The sequence below is a fragment of the Oncorhynchus gorbuscha genome, linkage group LG16, assembly GCF_021184085.1.
Source record: "Oncorhynchus gorbuscha isolate QuinsamMale2020 ecotype Even-year linkage group LG16, OgorEven_v1.0, whole genome shotgun sequence".
In the NCBI taxonomy this organism is placed as follows: domain Eukaryota; kingdom Metazoa; phylum Chordata; class Actinopteri; order Salmoniformes; family Salmonidae; genus Oncorhynchus; species Oncorhynchus gorbuscha.
In genome coordinates this window covers 69,074,818-69,099,392 of record NC_060188.1, presented here as the reverse complement: position 1 = coordinate 69,099,392, position 24,575 = coordinate 69,074,818, and the positions used below count along the sequence as shown (strand labels likewise).

Below are 24,575 nucleotides of genomic sequence, written 5' to 3'. Positions count from 1 at the left end.
CGACCACTATTGATGCAGCTTACGTGAGGACGTCCGATGGGAGTTGGCCTGCAGGGATGCCACCACCACCTTTGACCAACTGGTGGATATGTCCATCCGGTTGGATAACCTGCTAGTCATCCGTGGACGTCCTGAGGGGGCTCTGTCGGTTCCATCTCCCAGCACTCTCACTCCGGTGCCCATGGAGTTGGGAGGGGCTTCGCGTAGGGGGGCTGTAGGAGGGGCCTTCACGTGCACCATCTGTGGCTGCAGAGGGCACACTGCCGGTCGGTGCCGGGTTGGTCCCTCTGCGAGTCGAGGCAGCAGGCAGGGCACTCTGACGTCACCCCAGGTGAGCATGCACCACTCTCATCCAGAGTCCTCTGTTGTCCACCTGTTTGTTTCCCCGAGTTCTCCCCACATTCCCAGGTTAAGGCGCTTGTCGATTCAGGCGCAGCAGGGAATTGACAGAGTGTTAGCACTTACGTTAAGGATCCCCATTATTCCTGTGGATAGACCTTTTCCGGTTCACGCTCTAGATAGTTGATCATTAGGGTCCGGAAAAAATCAGGGAGGCCACTCCCTGGCCATGAAGACACAGGGGGGACACAATGAGAGAATCCGTCTCTTTCTCATTGACTCTCCTGCATTTCCCATGGAACTAGGCCTTCCCTGGTTGGCTCGTCATAACCCCACCATTTCCTGGCAACAGAGGGCTGTCACGGGGTGGTCGTGCATATTAATTACTTAAAAATCATATAATGTGATGTTCTGGATTTTGTTTTCGATTCCGTCTCTCATAGTGGAAGTGTACCTTTGATAAAAAATTACAGAGCTCTCTCTACATGCTTTGTAAGTAGGGAAACCTGCAAAATTGTCAGTGTATCAAATACTTGTTCTCCCCACTGTATATTAAAGATGTGAAAAAGATTTTAGCATATGCCAACAGCTATACAAAGCTTGGATTAACCGTTGAATTCCTGGACTGCCTCCGATTATGACATGTAGGAGACATCTGTCATGGTGCCTTAATCCAGGTCAACTCTCTGCTCCGTTTGGTGTGCTTCTGTGTCTAGTGGATGCAGAGAGCTACACAGTGCACACCCACCTCAGGCAGTCCATCTCCCAGGGCTGTGATTTACAGCCAGAAGAAAGAGTCATAGGCCGGTTTAAAACACTCTGTTAACAGACCAGCTTCCCAATGCCACATATAACTCAGCCTAGCAGTTATTCAATAAGACTCCTAACTGCCGTGACTCTCATAGATATTCTAAAGACTCCTACTGCTGTGACTTTCAGAAATATTCAATAATATCATTACTGCAGTGATGCTCATATATTCAATAACAGCTATTTCCCCAGACTCCTGGTACATTATCTCTCAGAGGTGACATACAATAACATTGGCTCTCATAAATATTCTAAATACTCCTACTTCTATGACTTTCAGAAATATTCAATAATATCATTACCGCAGAGACGCAGAGACGATCTTCAACAACATCAATTTGCTAGACTCCTGCTAGAGATACAATAACAGTTTCCAGTGGTGTAAAGTACTTAAGTAAAAATATGTTAAAGCACTACTTAAGTAGTTTTTGGGGGTGTATGTACTTTACTGTACTATTTATATTTTTGCCTACTTTTACTTCACTTACATTCCTAAAGATAATAATGTGCAGTACTTTTTTACTCCATACATTTTCCCTGACACCCAAAAGTACTCGTTACATTTTGGTCCAATTCACACATTTATCAAAAGAACATCCCTGGTCATCCCTACTGCCTCTGATCTGGCGGACTCACTAAACACACATGCTTCGTTTGTAAATGGTGTTGGAGTGTGCGCCTGGCTAACCGTCAATAAAATTCAATACAAATTGCTTAATATACGGAATTTGAAATGGTTTATGCTTTTACTTTTGATACTTAAGTACTTTTTAGCAGTTCAATTTACTTTTGATACTTAAGTACTTTTTAGCAGTTCAATGTACTTTTGATACTTAAGTATTTTACTGGGTGACTTTTACTTGAGCCATTTTCTATTAAGGTATATTTACCTTTCGTCAAGTATGACAATTGAGTATTTTTTCCACCACTGATCGTTTCTACTGTGACTCTTACAGATAATACACTCTACAGTAGTGTCGTTCATACACACATATATACTTGGTGATATTCAATAAGGGAGCACTTCGGGCCAACACAAATGGTCTCAAAGTTCTCACCTTGAAGAATTTGTTTTCGCAAGTAGTCTTGATTCCCAAAAAACCTGTCTCCTGTCCTCCATGCTTGATTTAAGGCACATCTGGGGAGTTAATTTCAAGTTTGCTAGTGCCTAAATGAATCAAAACACAGAAGGACTGAGCAGTGTAGAGTCAGTTACAGTAGGAGCACATACATGTATATCCTTCATCACATTCAGTTTCAGAGGAGAGGTCAAACAAAACCTCACAAGCATGCACGCACGCACACACACATCATATTGGTTTAGAGCAGATGAGCACCACTGTAGAACTCAGTAGTCTGTTAGTACTGCTGTTAAAATAGTAAGTGCTTACTTAAAGGAGAAGTTAACTTTATTTGAACAAAATGTCTATTATCGATATAAATGGCCTGTTTATAGAAGTGCCCAGACACTTGTTTTTGAGAAACGTACCTCATCAGCAATATACTTCATGCTTGTTCAGCAGTTGAAGGGGCACAGAAAAACACAAACAAAGGCTCCAAAAACACCAACATACATCATTTTAAGAAATGACAACGCTCTCAGTATAGTGATGCAGGTCTTTATGAAATGTTGTACACATGAACGTGTATAATGCTAACTTTATCAGCAACGTTATATTCCATTTTGTGCTGGAAAAGTATTGTGGGCTACACAGAGAAGTATCGCTCGAGTTGCACAAAATGGAATATAACTTACATTTACATCGCAAATAGATTTGGTTAAAATAAAGTCAACTTCTCCTTTAACCTCTCTATCTCTCCTGTAAGATCTTCCACTGACTGTAAATGAGATCACCACAGTGATCTGGGGAAAAGGTGGTCGAGGTAGGATGGATGGGTGGGGAGGGGATTGGGTGGGTGGGTGGGGTGGGGAGGGGATTCTTGTGCTGCTGCCAGCACTGAAGAATGTCCACAGAAGAGCACAGGCCAGCACTTTTCAGAGAGATGCTGTAGTGTTGATCGGTGATCTCTCCCTCCCCCATCAGCACCAAATCATGGGCTTCCCATGGGAAGAGCCTCCTCTCCCCTCACATACAGAGCAGGACGACCAGGCTGAGCTCAGCTCCCATGCTAATTATCCATATGTTAATCTGCAGCAGCAGTTCATCTTTGGCACGGCCACATGCTGCTGTGCTGTGCTGAACTAAACCCTGCTACCTCCAGCATCTCTACCCAGTACACACGCCTTTCCATGGGCCACTAGCTGGTTGAAATTCATTTACTTTGCCATTTTTTCTAAAACCTTTCCCTCCAATCACTAAAACCATCCCCCCCACACCAGAGGAGGCTGGTGGGAGGAGCTATAGGAGGACAGACTCATTGTAATGGCTGAATTGGAATAAAGGGAAAGTATCAAACATATGGAAACGACATGTTTGACTCCATTACATTTATTCCATTCCAGCCATTACATTTACATTACATTTAAGTCATTTAGCAGACGCTCTTATCCAGAGCGACTTACAATGAGCCTGTCCTCCAATAGCTCTTCCCACCAGCCTCCTCTGCCCCATACATTCACCTTCCAAATCAGTACATGGATGGAAGCTGGCTGCATAAATTAGATGCGGGCTAATCTTATTTCCTAATTTTCCTTGACAGCAGGTTGCTGCCACCCACCAGCCCTGTGCTACTGCTAGCAGTACCATTAGCACGGGCAGCAGACGGAGCAGCACAGAAGGACCTGCCAGGTTATGCCAGGTTATGGCAGTGGTTGGTCCTCTTTCTTCTTCAGACTGACACAATGTCCGTCAGACCATGTCATTTTCCTCTCTATCACTTCTTTCACCTCTGTTGGATGGTGATGCTGGAGGTGAGAATTCATTAAGGTGTTATGATTTGAGTGTCTCTCTCATTCATTCATATACACACAAACACACACACACACACACACACACACACACACACACACACACACACACACACACACACTTGGCGAAAACAGACTTTAACACACACACACACACACACACACACACACAAACACACACACACACACACACACACACACACACACACACACACACACACACACACACACACACACACACACACACACACACACCTTACTCACCTTCATACAATCCTCTGCATTCTCTGACACACAGTTATTCCTTAAGTTTCTTTGAACACCTTTTCACACAAAATGAACCATGAAATACAATAATCATGTCTTGTAAGCATCTTTCTTTGCTGAATTTCCTTATTTTCCTTTTGGCCTTTTTCTGAAATTGAATATTTCATACCGTTATTGCATTCAACAAATTAGTTGCAGTTAGTAATGAATCCTGAGAAATGATCTGCTTAAAGATTAAAAAGAGGAATTTAAACGTGGTTTTCGTGTACACCTCTGGCGCCATCCTGTGGATATGGATATGATATCCTTCTAAAATCCATCTGACTTTTAGTGTTGTTGTTTTTTTACACCAGATCTTTGTTCATTCAGTGATTATAACAGTTAATACAATAAAATGAATTGATGGTGGTATCAAGTATTAAGATCATTTGGACTATTATCCGCTTAAGAAGACACACACATGCAATTTAAAGCAGGCTTTCAGAGCAAACCCAGCAATTGTCTGTAAAGTAATATATTTATTGAGATGAATAAAGCCAAAAATGAAATGAATAATGTATTATCTGACTATCTCGCTGTACATATGAAAAGGCCATGTACAGTATTTGAGCTCTGCTGGTAACTAACCAGGTTTCCCTTTTTGTCTGTGGTAGTACAGTAATGAAGGACCAATTGGATATGCAATTACACGCATGCGCGCAGAACCTACTTTCACTGTATTTTGATCCTTCTAACATTAGACTGGAGTGGCTTGGGAATTCCCCAGGACAACTATTTTAGCAAGGCGCCTTGACTTGAAACAGCTTAAGACGGTAACATTTATTTTACTCCTTAAATAACCTTTTAAAATATTAACTTTATCAGTTAGAGTTTAGGTGCAGCGCCCTGCGCTGTTTTCTTAGCCTGGTCCTAGCACTTTAGCTTGCAAGCTAGCCAACTGCTACTGTCAAGCTGCCCGCTTGACAGCACAGCTAACGTTAGCTTGTTACTTTTCTTTAGACAGTTTGCTATCAGGATAGCTACTAAAAGTAAATATATATCCATTTTAACCAGCTGTTATTGCCATTATTGCAGAGGAATCTTTTTTTTAAAAGTGCATAGCTAGCTAGCAACGGTATTCGTAATGGCTGGTATTCAGCCCAGGTGCGATTCTGGAAAGCCGCCTACACGGCCTGAACTTCACTTCGGGCTTGAAAAACACGACGCTCTGTGTACTTCTACACCGGAGGATTGGTGCGACAGTGGGTTAGATTGTCTGAGTGGAGCAGCGCTGAGTCTGGATGACCCCTTCAGCAACGAGGTCTCCCAAACATGGGTGCCCGGGTCCCCTCCGTACACGACCTCCTACCCATCACTGGATGACACTGACAAGCGCCCCATGGACTGTAGTTCACCGGGGGGTGAAGAGAGGTTGGACTCTGCTATAGGGGACTCAATTACAGATGAGACTATGGGGAGTATATCACAGGGGCTGGGGACCATGCACCTGAATGAACCAGTTATCAGTGACACAGTGGATGACAGTGGGAGGCAAGCGTCACTGATCCCAGAGGAGGAAAGACGGAGAAGAGAGATATTCAACACACTGAACTTTGTGTCTGAGGATGGAGACACGTGAGAAGCCTCTCCTTACTATTCACATGGTGAACAGCAGTTTGTTGGCTATTTGTACTTCTCTCAAACACCTCCTTTGCTTATAGGGCTCTTCACTTGGCTCTTATCCACGAGCACTGGGCCTTCGTACAGTACCTTCTGGGGGTGATAGCGCTGGACAGGAGCTGGGTGCCTTACCTGGACATCCAGAACCACTTGGGACAGGTAAGCACAAGGACACAGCTGCATTTGCAACACTGGAGTATTTACGGGGAAATTTGTGACAAAATATCTAAAGAAACGTATTATTAAAGACTTTCCAAATGTAGGTCTGTTGTAGACCCACTTCTTCTCTGCGAACCTCATGTCAAAATACAAGTCCTGCCAGTATGCCATATGTGGACAAAAAATCTAATAAAATTGTATTGGTCACATACACATGGTAAGCAGATGTTAATGCGAGGGTAGCGAAATGCTTGTGCTTCTAGTTCTGACAGTGCAGCAATGTCTACAACAACTACCTAATACACACATTTAAGTAAAGTGATGGATTAAGAATATATACATATATGGATGAGCAATGACTTAGCAGGCATAGGCAAGATGGTATAAAATACAGTATATACATATGGGATGAGTAAAGCAAGATATGTAAACATCATTATTAAAGTGACTAGTGATCCATTTATTAAAGTGGCCAACCTATACTGACCTCGCCTTCTGGATGGTATCGGGGTGAACAGGCAGTGGCTCGGGTGGTTGTTGTCCTTGATTATCTATTAGCCCTATGGTTGCAGGCAGTGCAGTTGCCGTACCAGGCGGTGATACAGCCGACAGAATGCTCTCAATTGTGCATCTGTAAAAGTTTGAAAGGGTCTTAGGTGACAAGCCAAATTTCTTCAGCCTCCTGAGGTTGAAGAGGCCTTCTTCACCACACTGTCTGTGCGTGGACCATTTCCATTTGTCTGTGACGTATACGCCGAGGAACTTAACTTTCCACCTTCTCCACTGCTGTCCTGTCGACGTGGATAGGGGGATGCTCCCTCTGCTGTTTTCTGAAGTCCACGATCAATTAATACCTTGGGGGATTTATTTTGACATGATGTAAGCAGAGAGGAAGTGGGTCTACAACAGACACACATTTGGAAAGTCTGTTAAGTAATAATAATATGTTCCTTTCAGATGTTTTAACAAATTCCCCCCCCCCCCTTTTAATGACCTGCCCACTAGCACAGTAAGTTGAAATGGAATTTTATTTAACTTCTGGCTTCCCAAAGACTGTTATTGTGCAACTCAATACAATAGGGAGCAACGCTGTAGGTTAAATCTATTTGAATTCAATCACTTGACAGCACCTCTTTTGATTTGAACAAAACCTTCTATACATATTTGCCCAGTGTAGAAGTGCTCCGAACACTGACTTTTTGGACCTGAATGTCAAAACATTCAAGAGACAAAGGTGTTTAAAGTTGACCCATTTTTCCATACCCCACCATACCATGAAACATCCATGTCTTCACCACTGTAATGGATAAACAGTTGAGATTCATATAATTTAAAAGCTTACAAACAGGGTTGTCAAATTATAAAAAACAATCTCTTACAAAATAATATACACACACTACTGGTCAAAAGTTTTGGAACACCTACTTAAGGGTTATTATTTTTACTATTTAATACATTGTAGAACAATAGTGAAGACATCAAAATGATGAAATAACACATATGGAATCATGTTGTAACCAATAAAGTATTAAACAAATCAAAATATATTTGAGATTCTTCAAATAGCCAAATAACGACAACAGCGTTAAACAGTTTAAAATATATTTAATATTTTGGATTATTCAAGTAGCCACCATTTGCTTTAATGATAGCTTTGCACACTGTTGGCATTCTCTCAACCAGCTTCATGAGGTAGTCACCTGGAATGCATTTCAATTAACAGGTGTGCCTTGTTAATTTGTGGAATTTATTTTCTTAATGCGTTTGATTCAATCAGTTGTTGTGATGTGGTGGGGGGGTATACAGAAGATAGCCCTATTTGGTAAAAAAAACAAGTTTGTATTATAGCAAGAACAACTCAAAAGCAAAGAGGAATGACAGTCCGTTACTTTAAGACATGAAGGTCAGTCAATACAGAACATTTCAACAAAATTTAAAGTTTCTTCAAGTGCAGTCACAAAAACCATCAAGAAACTGGCTCTCATGAGGACCGCCACAGGAATGGAAGACCCAGAGTTACCTCTGCTGCAGAGGATAAGTTCATTAAAGTTACCAGCCTCAGAAATTGCAGCCCAAATAAATGCTTCATAGAATTCAATTAACAGACACGTCTCAACATCAACTGTTCAGAGGAGGCGGTGTGAATGAGGCCTTTGTGGTTGAATTGCTGTGACGAAACCACAACTAAAAAGACACCAATGAGAAGAAGATACTTGCTTGGGCCAAGAAACACCAGCAATGGACATTAGACCGGTGGAAATTTGTCCTTTGGTCTGGAGCCCAAATGGGAGATTTTTACTTCCAACAGCTGTGTCTTTGTGAGACGCTGTGTGGGGGAATGGATGATCTCTGCATGTGTATTTCCCACCGTGAAGCATGGAGGAGGTGGTGTTGGGGTGCTTTGCTGGTGACACGGTCAGTGATTTATTTTGAATTCAAGGCACACTTAACCAGCATGGCTACCACAGCATTCTGCAGCGATACGCCATCCCATCTGGTTTGCGCTTAGTCCCACTATCATTTGTTTTTCAACAGGACAATGACTCAACACACCTCCAGGCCGTGTAAGGGCTATTTTACCAAGAAGAAGAGGGATGGAGTGCTGCATCAGATGACCTGGCCTCCACAATCCCCCAACCTCAACCAAATTGAGATGGTTTGGGATGAGTCGGAGCGCAAATTGAAGGAAATGCATCCAACAAGTGCTCAGCATATGTGGGAACTCCTTCAAGACTGTTTGAAAAGCATTCCAGGGGAATCTGGTTGAGAGAATGCCAAGAGTGTGCAAAGCTGTCATCAAGGCAAAAGGTGGCTACTTTGAAGAATCTCCCATATATATTTTGATTTGTTTAACACTTTGTTACTTCATGATTCCATATGTTATTGTATGTTATTGTTTTGTCTTCACTATTATTCTAAAATGTAAAAATAAAGAAAAACCCTTGAATGAGTAGGTGTTCTAAAACTTCCGACAGGTAGTGTGTGTATACACGCACACACACAGTGCATTCAGATAGGATTCAGACCCCTGGACTTTTCCCACATTTTGTTACATTACAGCCTTATTCTAAAATTGATTAAATTGTTTTTTCCCGACCTCAATCTACACACAATATACCATAATGACGAGCAAAAACGTTTTTCTAAATTTGAGCAAACGTATTAAAAAAATACAACTCAGTTACATAAGTGTTCAGACACTTTACTCAGTACTTTGTTGAAGCACCGACCCTGACTAGTCTCCCAAGCACCTTCGGCAGTGATTACAGCCTAGAGTTTTATTGGGTATGACACTACAAAATTGTATTTGGGGAGTTTCTCCCATTCTTCTCTTCTCTGCAGATCCTCTCAAGCTCTATCAGGTTGGATGGGGAGCGTTGCTGCACATCTATTTTTCAGGTCTCTCTAGAATTGTTCGATCGGGCTCAAGGACATTGAGAGTTGTCCCAAAGCCACTCCTGTGTTGTCTTGGCTGTGTGCTTAGGGTTGTTGTCCTGTTGGAAGGTGAACTTTCACCCCAGTCTGAGGTCTTGAGCACTCTGGAGCAGATTTTTATCAAGGATCTCTCTGTACTTATTTGCCTTGACCCTGACTAGTCTCCCAGTCCCTGACACTGAAAAACATCCCCACAGCATGATGCTGCCACCACCATGCTTCACTGTAGGAATGGTGCCAGGTTTCTTCCAGGTGTGATGCTTGGTATTCAGGTCAAATAGTTCAATTTTGGTTTCATCAGTCCTTTAGGTGCCTTTCGGCCACTCCAAGCGAGCTGTCATGTGCCTTTTTTTTATTAAGGAGTGGCTTCCGTCTGGCCACTACTAAGGCCTGACTGGTGGAGGGCTGCAGAGATGGTTGTCCTTCTGGAAGGTTCTCCCATCTCCACAGAGAACTCTAGAGCTCTGTCAGAGTGACCATTGGCTTCTTGGTCACCTCCCTGACCAAGGCCCTTCTCCCCCGATTGCTCAGATTGGCTGGGCGGCCAACTCTCGGAAGAGTTTTGGTGGTTCCAAACTTCTTCCATTTTAAGAATGATGGAGGCCACTGTGTTCTTGGAGACCTTCAATGCTGCAGAAATGTTTGGTACCCTTCCCCAGATCTGTGACTTGACACAATCCACTCTCGGATCTCTAAGGACAATTCCTTCGACCTCATGGCTTGGTCTGACATGCACTGTCAACTGTGGGACCTTTATATAGACAGGTGTGTGCCTTTCCAAAACATGTCCAATCATGTGAATTTACCACAGGTGGACTCCAAGTTGTAGAAAAATCTCATGGAAAATCAATGGAAACAGGATGCATCTGAGCTCAATGTCGAGTTTCATATCAATGGGTCTGAATGCATATGTAAATAAGGTATTTCTGTTTTTTTTCTATATAAATTTCAAAACAGTTTTTGCTTTATCAAGGGGTCTGAATACTTTCCAAAAGCACTGTATATGTTTGTAAAGTACATTATTGCACCTACACTGTATTCAAAAGTATGTTCTGTCTCAACTGATGGCGGTTACAACATAACCTCAGATGATGTAAACCAGGGTCTAAGTAAGCTAAAACATATGAAAAAAATCAGTTTACACATTTTTGGACAATTGATGTTAAAGGTTACTTTATTATTACAAAATATTTTACAACCCTGTTTGTAAGCATTTAGATATCAATCTCAACTGTTTATCTTTTCCAGTGATGAAGACATGGATGTTTCATGGTATGGTGGGGTATGCTAAACTTTGAGCACCTCTATCTCCTGAATACTTCGGCAATCAGGTCCAAAGAGTACATTTCTGAACATTTCTTCCATGGGTAAACGCATATAGAAAGTTTTTGTTTAAATCAAAAAGGATGCTGTGAAAAGTGATTGAATAAATACACCAGCATTGCTAATGGCTAAGGGTTACACTGCTCTACTGAGCCTAGATCCACCACGCCAGCATATGGGGATTTCACAATGGGGGATTTATTACTGCTAAATAGCTAACAAAATGGCTATATGGACTATCTGCATTGATCCTCACATTGACACGCCAACACACACACTTGTGTGCACACTTCATTTGTTCACACACAACACTCTACACACACACACTATACACACATGCGCACACACTCTCATACAATCATCATACTCTGCTGCTACTCTGTTGATCTTATATCCTGACGCCAGGTCACCTTACCCCTATACCAGCGGAGGCTGCTGACGGGAGGACGGTTCATAATAAATGCTGAAACCATGTGTTTGATGTATTTGATACCATTCCACTAATTCCTCTCCAGCCATTACCATGAGCCCATCCTCCCCGATTAAGGTGCCACCAACCTCTTGTGTCCTCTCCATATCTAGCCCTACCACGCCAGTATTCCTGCACATTGTAAATATGGTATTGGTACTGACCCTGTATATACAAAAGTATGTGGACACCCCTTCAAATATGGATTTGGCTATTTCAACCACATCCATTGCTGACCGGTGTATAAAATAGAGAACACAGCCATGCAATCTCCATAGACAAACATTGACCTTACTGAAGAGTTCAGTTACTTTCAACGTGGCACTGTCATAGGATGCCACCTTTCCAACAAGTCAATTTGTCAAGTTTCTGCCCTGCTAAAACTGCCCTGATCAACTGTAAGTGCTGTTGTTGTGAAGTGCAAACCTCTAGGAGCAACAACGGCTCAGCCACGAAGTGGTAGGCTACACAAGCTCACAAAACGGGACCGCCGAGTGCTATAGTGCATAAAAATTCTGTCCTCGGTTTCAAAACTCACTACCGTGTTCCAAACTGCCTCTGGAAGCAACGTCAGCACAATAATTGTTTGTTGGGATCTTCATGAAATGGGTTTCCATGGCCGAGCAGCTGCACACAAGCCTAAGATCACCATGCACAATGCCAAGCGTCGGCTGGAGTGGTGTAAAGCTCGCTGCTATTGGACTCTGGAGCAGTGGAAACGTGTTCTCTGCACTGATGAATCACACTTCACCATCTGATAGTCTGACGGATGAATCTGGGATTGGCGGATGCCAGGAGAACACTACCTGCCTCAATACATAGTGCCAACTGTAAAGTTTGGAGGAGGAATAATGGTCTGGGGCTGTTTTTTCATGGATTGGGCTAGGTCACTTTGTTCTAGTGAAGGGAAATCTTAACGCTACAGCAAACATTGACATTCTAGACGATTCTGTGCTTCCAACTTTGGCAACATTTGGGGAAGAAACTTTCCTGTTTCAGCATGACAATGCCCCCATGCAGAAAGCGAGGTCAATACAGAAATGGTTTGTTGAGATTGGTGTGGAAGAACTTTGACTGGCCTGCACAGAGCCCTGACCTCAACCCCATTGAACACCTTTGGGATGAATTGGAACGCTGACTGCGAGTCGGGCCTAATCGCCCAGCATCAGTGCCCACGGCAATGTTCCAACATCTAGTGGAAATCCTTCCCAGAAGAGTGGATGTTGTTTTTAGCAGAAAAGGGGCGACCAACTCCATATTAATGTTCTTATTTCTCATGTTCTTATTTATGTTTCTTGTGTGTTCTTGTTCTACTTTATTTTATAGTATTTATTTTTAATTTTTACTACTGATATTGATTACTGCATTGTTGGGAAAGAGCTTGCGCACGAGACAATAAAACTTGAAACTAACATGTAATTAACACTTCACTTTCCATTTTCTTGTCCCTCTCGTCCTTTCTTTGTCCACTTTTCTTCCTCTGTCAGACTGCCCTTCACCTGGCTGTCATAGTGGACCAGTCTCAGTTTGTGCAAGGGCTGCTGTGGGGTGCTGCAAGCGCTGAGCTCCAGGAGAGGGGAGGGAACACACCGCTGCACTTGGCTGTCAGGGAGCTGAGGCAGGACTGTGTACGAGAGATCACCTCCAACTGCCAGAGCACTGACTACCTGCATGTCACCAACTACTCGGGTACACGGATCACCCCGAGGACATGGAGCCAGTTATTTTAACGTTAGAAACTCTACATCCCTGCTTACCTTTGTTTCTCTATTTGTAATGTCAACCTCCCTTCTGCTCTCTCTTCTCTTTCAGGGGTGAGTGCACTGCATTTGGCAGTACAGAGGGGCAAAGAGGACATAATCAGCATGCTGATTGATGCAGGAGCCAATGTTAACCAGAGGGTGAGTAGCCCACATTAGTTACTGTATCAGACTGATGAAGACAGGGTGGGTCCTCTATGCCCGCTGGGTTCCAACATGCCTCAGTACTTCATTAATCAAACTCATTATTAAAGGTCCCCTTACCTAATGAGCAAGATAATTACACTTAAAGGTTATGATGATGCCTCTCTCCCCTCCTGCCCCCCCAGGACCTAGGCTCAGGCCGCTCCCCTTTACACTGGGCTGTGGAGTCCCAGAGCCCCAGGCTGGTGCAGCTACTGCTGCAGGGGGGGGCCAATGTAGACCAGCCCTCCTATGCAGGCCACACGGCCCTCTACTGCGCCCTGCACAGGCCCAACAAGGAGGTACAGGCCCTGCTCAAGGCTAGAGGGGCCTCTGACACACAGGTCCGGGATGAAGAGGATGAGGAAGCAGAGGAGAGGGAGAGCGAAAATGTGAGGGTGGTCTGGGGCAGTTACAGTTAGCATTGTACATGTTTGATCACACATTGTCTATCATGGCTGTAAGTGTTATTATTGGGTTTATGACTCCATCATGAAGATTAACACTGCTGTTCTGTTTTCCTCCTGTAGGAAGAGTTTGATGACGTTGTTATCAATGGACAACGAGTGCACTAACCATGAACATGGACACTAAGCCACATGGAGTCATGGCGCTGCTGTTGGGCTAAGCTATAGATGTAGATTGTGTGTGTGGTTCGTGTATGTATGTGTGCCTGTAAATTGTAAATATCAAGGCTGCTGGGGAACTCCAGTTCTCAACCCAGTCAGGAACTAAGTTGTTTGAATTAGCTGATCACAGTTGTTCCTGCTTCAAATTAGTTCCCTTAAATTGTGCAGAGGGCAAGCTAATATTAGTTGGATCACATGGGTTTTAATGTCTGTCTGGAGCTAAAAGCTTGCCAAGACTAGTGTTGTCTACTCTAAGCATGGGAGAATGATCCAACCATGGACTCAGCTGTGTGCTGTCAAACTCAAATCATGGCCCCGCCCACTAGTGGCCACATCTTTTGTTCATGTCCCACCCCACCGTTCGCTCACATTCAACTCCACTGCTCAGATGGGCTGCTGATACCCATCTTCAGGGTAATCTATGGTGCAACGTCAGAAACGGTTTTGATGTCTAAATACCCAGTAACACATTGATACTGCAGTGTGCTGTAAAACAGACCAGTTGGATTTGATTTGTTTATTTTTTATTTTTAAATATGTCTCTATAAGCTAAAGAATTGCAGCTCAATTTAACTTCTCAAATAACCCATACTGTATGTTTTAAATTCAAGCTATTGCTAAGGGGCAGAAATAGCTGGCATTTTGGGACTTTAAAAAAAAATCCCCCTTTGTTTAAATAACCACTTGATCATGATTTTCTTGCCTCTGATGGTGATCTTTCGCTGCATGGATATTTTTATTTTACATTTCCAATGCTAATCGTGAAATTAGGCTATAGATAAGAGATGTGGGTTTGGGATTAAAGTAGTTGGATTATCTGAGGTGTTTGCATTATTAACAGTTCAGGGTTAAGGGAAGATGTGAATGTACATCAGGTAGAGGTTAATGCATGCCAAGGTAAGTAGTTCATTTGGGATGGAAAGAGAAAGGAGGGGCAAACTCAACACATTGGTACTAAATCATCTTTGCTTCCAGTTGAAAAATAAATGATAATTTCACGTATTCCAGAACCTCTGCAAATCCACATGAATTAATATTTGACCTATCACATGGGTGACGTGATCCAACTATTTCAGTAATTGATCAATTCCTGAATAGGAGTGCTCTAACCAGGGCCTGATTGTCCCTGGAGTGATGTTGTCATTTAGTCCATTTTATGTACAGTTCACCAATTAAAGACGGAACTACAAGAAGCAAACACAGGGACCCACCCAGAACAAGGTTTGGAGATCCCTGGTCTAAAAGAATCTGGTGTATATTTGCTTTGTGCATTTTGATTATTTTGAAGGATTGACTGTTGATTTGACAGGTTAGGATGCCTCTGTTTGCTCATCAGCAGGAGCATGGTGTCTACATGATTATTGTAATTAAAACTAAAATAAATACAGTATTAAGAGGCTATGCAGTGTCTGCTGTTTATTCTCACTAAACACGCAAAAGTATAGATTCTGAATCAGTTGTAGTTTAACTTGCATGCACTACTTTGATACAGTTACAGCATCTGGAAGCCGAGGCTACGTTATACATACTTTCATGGTTTAACTTGCAAAGAGTTTGACGGTTTTGCAGGCTGTTGTACAATCCATTCGGCTGTTTCTGATCATCTATCATCTTTACAATCTCATATGGTACCTGCACTCACATTTGTCACACTCGTCAGGGACCCTTTGTCCATGGACCAAAAATGGAGTCTGTGCTTATTAACATTTTAATTATGGGGAAGCTGGTGTGGTAACCCTGGCTCAAAATGTTGCTAGATTCATTTGGAGAATAAATCATGTGCACTCAAGTAAGCCTGATGTTTTTAAATGTTTATTGTTGAAATGTATTGTCATTTAGTTAGCTGAAAACGGCAACATTCAGAGTAAACCAGGCGAACACCCTATAACTTAAATTCATAATTTCACAATTTTTGTGAAAACGGCGTGTTTCAATGTTTTATAGTAAAAAAAGATGCACGCCAGATGATATCAGAAATACTTTTGAAATAATCTGGTGTGCATTGTGATTTTAACCAACTACGAGCAGGCAAAGGTTTGTAAAAAACTAAAAATGTTGTGTTATAGCCTGAATTGTTTTTGCACTGGCCCTACCCTACACACAATACCCCATAATGTCAGAGGAATTATGTTTTTCTTCTTTTTGTTTTTCAAATTAATTTCAAATGAAAAGCTGAAATGTCTTGAATCAATAAGTATTCATCCCCTTTTTCATGGCAAGCCTAAATAAATTCAGGTTAAGCAAATACTTACTCAAGTCATATAAGTTCCATGCACTCTGTGTGAAATAATAAGTTTCACATTATTTTTGAATGATTACCTCATCTCTGTAACCCACACATACAATTATCTGTAAGGTCCCTCAATCGAGAAGTGCATTTCAGCCACAAAGATGAGGGAAATTATCCAATGCCTCGCAAAGAAGGTCACTTATTGGTAGATGGGTTAAAAATAAAAAAGCAGGCACTGAATAGAAATGTGTGCATGGTTAAATTAAAAATTACACTTCGGATGATCAATACACCCAGTAACTACACAGATACAGGCGTCATTGCTAACTCAATTGCCGGAGAGGAAGCAAACCGTTTAGGGATTTCACCATTAGCAACTTAAAAACAGAGTTTGACAGAGATTGAAGAATTTTTTAAAGAATAATGGGCAAATGTTGCACAATACAGATGGGGAAAGCTCTTTCTTTTTTCTTTTTTTCACCTTTATTTAACCAGGTAGGCTAGTTGAGAACAGGTTCTCATTTGCAACTGCGACCTGGCCAAGATAAAGCATAGCAGTGTGAACAGACAACACAGAGTTACACATGGAGTAAACAATTAACAAGTCAATAACACAGAGAAAAAAAGGGGAGTCTATATACAATGTGTGCAAAAGGCATGAGGAGGTAGGCGAATAATTACAATATTGCAGATTAACACTGAAGTGATAAATGATCATGTACAGGTAGAGATATTGGTGTGCAAAAGAGCAGAAAAGTAAATAAATAAAAATGGTGGGGATGAGGTCGGTGAAAATGGGTGTGCTATTCACCAATAGATTATGTACAGCTGCAGTGATCGGTTAGCTGCTCAGCTAGCTGATGTTTGAAGTTGGTGAGGGAGATAAAAGTCTCCAACTTCAGCGATTTTTGCAATTCGTTCCAGTCACAGGCAGCAGAGTACTGGAACGAAAGGCGGCCGAATGAGGTGTTGGCTTTAGGGATGATCAATGAGATACACCTGCTGGAGCGAGTGCTACGGATGGGTGTTGCCATTGTGACCAGTGAGCTGAGATAAGGCGGAGCTTTGCCTAGCATGGCCTTGTAGATGACCTGAAGCCAGTGGGTCTGGCGACGAATATGTAGCGAGGGCCAGCCGACTAGAGCATACAAGTCGCAGTGGTGGGTGGTATAGGGTGCTTTAGTGACAAAACTGATGGCACTGTGATAAACTGCATCCAGTTTGCTCTTAGAGACTTACCCAGAAAAACTGCTTCTGTGAAGCATTGACTCAGATGTGTGAATACTTATGTAAATGAGATATGTCTGCATTTATTTGCAAACATTTCTAAAAACATGTTTTCACTTTGTCATTATGGGTGTAGATGTGTGAAAATATACAGTGGGGCAAAAAAGTATTTAGTCAGCCACCGATTGTGCAAGTTCTCCCACTTATAAAAAGATGAGGCCTGTAATTTTCATCATAGGTACACTTCAACTATGACAGACCAAATGAGAGAGAAAAAATCCAGACAATCACATTGTAGGATTTTTAATGAATTTATTTGCAAAATAAGTATTTGGTCACCTACAAACAAGCAAGATTTCTGGCTCTCACAGACCTATAACAACTTCTTTAAGAGGCTCCTCTGTCCTCCACTCGTTACCTGTATTAATGGCACCTGTTTGAACTTCTTATCAGTATAAAAGACACCTGTCCACAACCTCAAACAGTCACACTCCAAACTCCACTATGGCCAAGACCAAAGAGCTGTCAAAGGACACCAGAAACAGAAATTGTAGACCTGCACCAGGCTGGGAAGACTGAATCTGCAATAGGTAAGCAGCTTGGTTTGAAGAAATCAACTGTGTGAGCAATTAGGAAATGGAAGACATACAAGACCACTGATAATCTCCCTCGATCTGGGGCTCCACGCAAGATCTCACCCCGTGGGGTCAAAATGATCACAAGAACGGTGAGCAAAAATCCCAGAACCAAACGGGGGGACCTAGTAAATGACCTGCAGAGAGCTGGGACCAAAGTAACAAAGCCTACCATCAGCAAGGGCATTGAAGATGAAACGTGGCTGGGTCTTTCAGCATGACAATGATCCCAAACACACCACTCAGGCAACGAAGGAGTGGCTTCGTAAGAAGCATTTCAAGGTCCTGGAGTGGCCTAGCCAGTCTCCAGATCTCAACCCCATAGAAAATCTTTGGAGGTCCGTGGTGCCCAGCAACAGCCCCAAAACATCACTGCTCTAGAGGAGATCTGCATGGAGGAATGGGCCAAAATACCAGCAACAGTGTGTGAAAACCTTGTGAAGACTTACAGAAAACGTTTCACCTCTGTCATTGCCAACAAAGGGTATATAACAAAGTATTGAGATAAACCTTTGTTATTGACCAAATACTTATATTTTCCACCATAATTTGCAAATAAATTCATAAAAAATCCTACAATGTGATTTTCTGGATTTGTTTTTCTCATTTTGTCTATCATAGTTGAAGTGTACCTATGATGAAAATTACAGGCCTCTCTCGTCTTTTTAAGTGGGAGAACTTGCACAATGGGTGGCTGACTAAATACTTTTTTGCCCCACTGTACATTTTTGATGTTGGGGTGGTACTGGAGATTAATATGAAGGTCAACAATTTCGAAAAGTCCCTTTTAAACAGATGTGTATTTATTTATTTGGGAACAGATGAAAACTTATATAGTTACAAAATATGGAATGCTCCGAGTAGGCTGGGCAAACCCAATTTGTTGATTTCTTTCATATCATCAAAATGAATCAATTGCAGCATGTTTTTTGACTCATTCTGCAGTTTACCTGCTTAAGTACAATACCATTAGAAATTAATGTTGAAAGTTATATTAATATTACTAAAACGCAAATAGAAAATTATGCTTTCGCTGCTTCCTGTTGACAAGACATTTTGATAAATAGACCAATGTCAAAACACAGCTTTAAATGCCTCTTAGATGTAAAGTCCCCCTATTTAGGGGACCTACGTGGTTTCTGGTACTGGTTCCATTCAACATTTTCACTTATAGATCGATCTGTGAACACCATCGATCAATAGCCATCGATCAATAGCCCTGGTTCCCACGGACACAGTAGTACTGTATATTTTTTGTGCCTGAAATCTGAAACAACTTGACGGCTGGGATGACCTTCCTACCGTTTCATTCGCTCTTCCGACTCTCCTTCAACTCCTTTGCTGATCCCTATGTCACAGCCACTGACAAAGCACATGCCTGCAATCCTTTATTGCATGAATAAAAACTAATTCATAGATTTTAAGACCCAAAAAACACGTTCTGTTTGTCATAGATGGACAAGATTAATATGATATGAAAGGAACGTTCCTAACGAATTCAGGAAGCCACACTATAGCTCTGTGTGACATTCACAGCGGTGGGGGCAGATGTTTTGATCAAGAGAGACCTCTAGAAAATATGTACATTTTCTCTAACACTAAATATATATGTATTTTACAATTATAAGCATGGTGAAATCTTATAGTTATGAGTTTTATAATTGTATTATACTATATTTAGAAAGAATATGTCATTTTAAGCCTTATTCATACAGTTTATTTTAAAGGAAATGCATCATTAAAAAAATCATATTTTTTATCATATTTGTACTGTGTACTTGAGCTTGTGTCCTCAAAAGTCACTACACCTCAGCAATTTATAACTATTTTTTTACCAGAAAGGTGAGATTTTTTAACCTCTCGGAGTATGCAGCATTACTAGTTATTGTTCATAGTCCTCTCATTATAAGTAATTACTTTCAAGGGTAATGTAGATTACATTTTAAATTACATGTAGTTACAATTAAAAGGTTTTAACGTGTCCAAATCAATAACAAATATGCAGAAATGGTTTGTGATATTGAAAACCTAAACATAAAATGTACTATCTATACAGACTGTACATGTGCAAAAGTAGTACTGTTGACCGATCACCGATGAAGGGGCATAGACTTTGGCTACCGAACTTCGACTTGCCTCAAGAAAAATGGTTGTGTGCTCAAACAGCCAGGAAAAAAAACTGCCGAAGACCAAAACTAAATAAAAATAAATACATGCTCAAACTGTTTAGAGTAGTATGCACACGGTAAAGCTTACTGTATGCCTACCACGCTCAAACTGTTTAGAGTAGGATGCACACGGTAAAGCTTACTGTATGCCTACCACGCTCAAACTGTTTAGAGTAGGATGCACACGGTAAAGCTTACTGTATGCCTACCACGCTCAAACTGTTTAGAGTAGGATGCACACGGTAAAGCTTACTGTATGCCTACCACGCTCAAACTGTTTAGAGTAGGATGCACACGGTAAAGCTTACTGTATGCCTACCACGCTCAAACTGTTTAGAGTAGGATGCACACGGTAAAGCTTACTGTATGCCTACCACGCTCAAACTGTTTAGAGTAGGATGCACACGGTAAAGCTTACTGTATGCCTACCACGCTCAAACTGTTTAGAGTAGGATGCACACGGTAAAGCTTACTGTATGCCTACCACGCTCAAACTGTTTAGAGTAGGATGCACACGGTAAAGCTTACTGTATGCCTACCACGCTCAAACTGTTTAGAGTAGGATGCACACGGTAAAGCTTACTGTATGCCTACCACGCTCAAACTGTTTAGAGTAGGATGCACACGGTAAAGCTTACTGTATGCCTACCACGCTCAAACTGTTTAGAGTAGGATGCACACGGTAAAGCTTACTGTATGCCTACCACGCTCAAACTGTTTAGAGTAGGATGCACACGGTAAAGCTTACTGTATGCCTACCCTGCTCAAACTGTTTAGAGTAGGATGCACACGGTAAAGCTTACTGTATGCCTACCCTGCTCAAACTGTTTAGAGTAGGATGCACACGGTAAAGCTTACTGTATGCCTACCCTGCTCAAACTGTTTAGAGTAGAATGCACACGGTAAAGCTTACTGTATGCCTACCCTGCTCAAACTGTTTTGACTGGGAAGCATACGGTATGGTATGCTTCCCAGTCAAAATAGTTTGCACAGATATTATGACAACATTTTGTGATGTTTTTGTATGTTTTGGTCTAAAGCAGGTTTTTTTTTTTTACAACTGTTCATGATTTATTTTTGAGGCAAGTCGAAGTTCGGTAGCCGAAGTCTACCTCCCTTTGTCATTATTGGTCAACAGTCCTACTCATAGCAGGAGTGGAAACATAATGAAGTGTTTGTTGTCATTCAACGAGAGACTAGTTTTCATGCATTTTTTCATGCTAGTAGATACCATAGACTTCCAGTCATTGCGCTAACTCTAGTTAGCATTGGCTCGCGAAACTACCTCTAACTCATGAATACATACAAATGGTATCCATGAGTTCATCTGACTCTGGAAAAGTAGGTAAAGTGCTTAATTGACAAAATCCTGTAGTGTCCCTTTAATTAAAGGATGACAGTAAATGAAGCAAACATACTTTTTTCAATAATCACATATTTCTTAATTTAACCATTTTTAAGATTAAAAAATGATCTTTTGCACAATCTAACCGGGCGCTCTAGAAAGAGCTCCCATAGTGACTGTGCATCCGCCCATTCATTCCACTTTCCTACTCTGAGGGTGGTACTGACTTTCTTTGCAACCAATTATTTTAACTAGATGGTAACTTTAGATTAAGTAAAGTTGTGGGACTTGTTTTAGCTCTTTAAAAGTATTTTTGTGGAATTGGAAGAAGTTTAAAAAAAGTTTATTTAAAGCAAAGCAGTTACATATAGTCAGTTAAATTTAGTAAAATAATTGGTCTGAATACTTCGATAGACTACTACAGTATATCAGCCTTATAACTTAGGGTTGTGGGACAGTTAAATCGCCAAAATGTCTGAGTTACAGTTGTTGCGTGTGAAAATGGAAAGAAGAAAGACATACAGCTGGACAAAGCAAGCTTCTGTCAGAAGATGGGCGGCAATAAAAGGCAGGATCATGTGGACCACAGAAATAGAATTAATTCCATTTCTATAACACTTAAGAAAGCAAAGCAACTCTGAATCATTCATACTGGGCGGCAATAAAAGGCAGGATCATGTGGACCACAGAAATAGAATTAATTCCATTTCTATAACACTTAAGAAAGCAAAGCAACTCTGAATCATTCATACTGTGGGTCTCATCTAAATAGATGCACACTTCACTTTTTTATTGTTATGTTCTAGGTAAATAAAGTTTGATTTTAGTTGAATGATGATGTAATGATCATTCATAGGTCTGCTGCTCAAGGTCAGATAGAAACTAACATTTTAGTATAGTTTTTCAAGTTAAGTTTTTAATGTAAAATGCACAAGTACAGTGAAATGCATTTATTGCAAGCTCTAAACCCAACAATGCAGTAATCAATATCAATGTAGCACTAAAAATAACACAAGGTAGAACAGAAAGACACAAATAAAAATAAGAACATTAGAAAGTAAGAAGCTAGATACAGGGTCAGTTTAAATACCATATTTACAATGTGCAGGAATACTGGAGTGATAGAGGTAGATACACTGTATATGCAAAAGTATGTGGACACAAATTAGTGGATTCGGCTATTTCAGCCACACCTGTTGCTGACAGGTGTATAAAATCGAGCACACGCCATGTAATCTCCATCGACAAACATTGGCAGTAGAATGGCCTACTGAAGAGCTCAGTGACTTTCAATGTGGCACCATCATAGGATGCCACCTTTCCAACAAGTCAGTTTGTCAAATTTCTGCCCTTCTAGAGCTGCCCCGGTCAACTGTAAGTGCTGTAATTATGAAGTGGAAACGTCTAGGAGCAACAACGGCTCAGCCGGGAAGTGGTAGGCCACACAAGCTTACAGAACGGGATCGCCGAGTGCGGAAATGCGTAAAATTGGTCTGTCCTCGGTTGCAACACTCACAACTGTGTTCCAAACTGCCTCTGGAAGCAACATCAGCACAAGAACTGTTCGTCTGGAGCTTCATGAAATGGATTTCCATGGCCGAGCAGCCGCACACAAGCCTAAGTTCACCATGCGCAATGCCAAGCGTTAGCTGGAGTGGTGTAAAGCTCGCCACCATTGGACTCTGGAGCAGTGGAAACGCATTCTGTGGAGTGATGAATCACGGTTCACCATCTGGCACTCCAACGAACAAATCTGGCGGATGCCAGGAAAACACTACCTGCCTGAATGCCTAGTACCAACTGTAAAGCTTGACGGTGGAGGAATAATGGTCTGGGGCTGTTTTTCATGGTTCGGGCCCCTTAGTTCCAGGGAAGGGAAATCTTAACGCTACAGAATACAATAACATTCTAGACGATTGTGTGCTTCCAACTTGGGGAAGGCCCTTTCTTGTTTCAGCATGACAATGCCTCTGTGCACAAAGCAAGATCCATACCGAAATGGTTGTTGAGATCGGTGTGGAAGAACTTGACTAGCCTGCACAGAGCCCTAACCTCAACTCCATTGAACGCCTTTGGGATGAATTGAAACGCCGACTGCGAGTGAGGTCTAATCGCCCAAAATCAGTGCCCGACCTCACTAATGTTCGTGGCTGAATGGAAGCAAGTCCCGGCAGCAATGTTCCAGCATCTAGTGGAAAGACTTCCCAGAAGAGTGTAGGCTGTTATAATAGCAAAGGGGGACCAACTCCATATTAATGATCTGATCTGGCAGACTCACTAAACACATGCTTTGTTTGTAAATTATGTCTGAGTGTTGGAGTGTGCCCTTGGCTATCCGTAAATAAAAAAACGTGGCGTCTGTTTTGCTTAATATAAGGAGTGTGCAATGATTTATACTTGTACTTGTACATTTGAAACATTAGTATATTTTAGCAATTACATTTACTTTTGCTACTTAAGTATGTTTAAAACCATATACTTTTAGACTTTTACTCAAGACGTATTTTACTGGGTGACTTTCACTTGAGTCATTATCTATTAAGGTATTTTTACTTTTACTCAAGTATGACAAATGGGTACTTTTTCCACCACAAAAGTGTCCACATACTTTTGGTCCTATATAGAGTATGTATCAGGTAAGGTGACTAGGCATCAGGATATATGATAAACATAGTATCAGCATAAATTATGATTGTATGGGAGTGTGTGTGTGCATGTTATGTTATGGACTGTCAGTGTGCATAACTGTGTAGAATCCTGTGAGTGCATAGAGACAACACAAATAAAATACAAGGGTCAACGCAGATAGTCCGTGTAACCATTCTGTAAGGTATTTAGCAGTATTATGTTTTCGGGATAGAAGCTGTTCAGGAGCCTGTTGGTGTCGGACTTAATAAACCGGTACCACTTGCCATGCAGAAGCAAAGAGAACAGTCTATGGCTTGGGTGGCTGGAGTCTTTAAAGATTTTCCGGGCCTTCCTGTCACACCGCCTGATATACAGGTCCTGGATGGCAGGGGGCTCGGCTCCAGTGAAGTACTGGGCTGTCCACAACACTCTGTAGCACC

The 24,575-nt window shown here is 41.6% G+C and overlaps 1 protein-coding gene across 1 annotated transcript; it reads left to right on the top strand.

The window, feature by feature from the left end:
• Positions 1 to 4,981: 4,981 nt before the first annotated feature.
• LOC123998846 (NF-kappa-B inhibitor alpha-like) lies at positions 4,982 to 15,301 on the top strand. Its single transcript, XM_046304046.1, has 6 exons — positions 4,982 to 5,899; positions 5,986 to 6,103; positions 12,818 to 13,019; positions 13,143 to 13,231; positions 13,420 to 13,665; positions 13,804 to 15,301. Exons 1-6 carry the CDS (start codon positions 5,409 to 5,411, stop codon positions 13,846 to 13,848), a joined length of 1,191 nt encoding a protein of 396 aa, XP_046160002.1. The 5' UTR covers positions 4,982 to 5,408; the 3' UTR covers positions 13,849 to 15,301.
• The last annotated feature ends 9,274 nt before the right edge of the window (positions 15,302 to 24,575 follow it).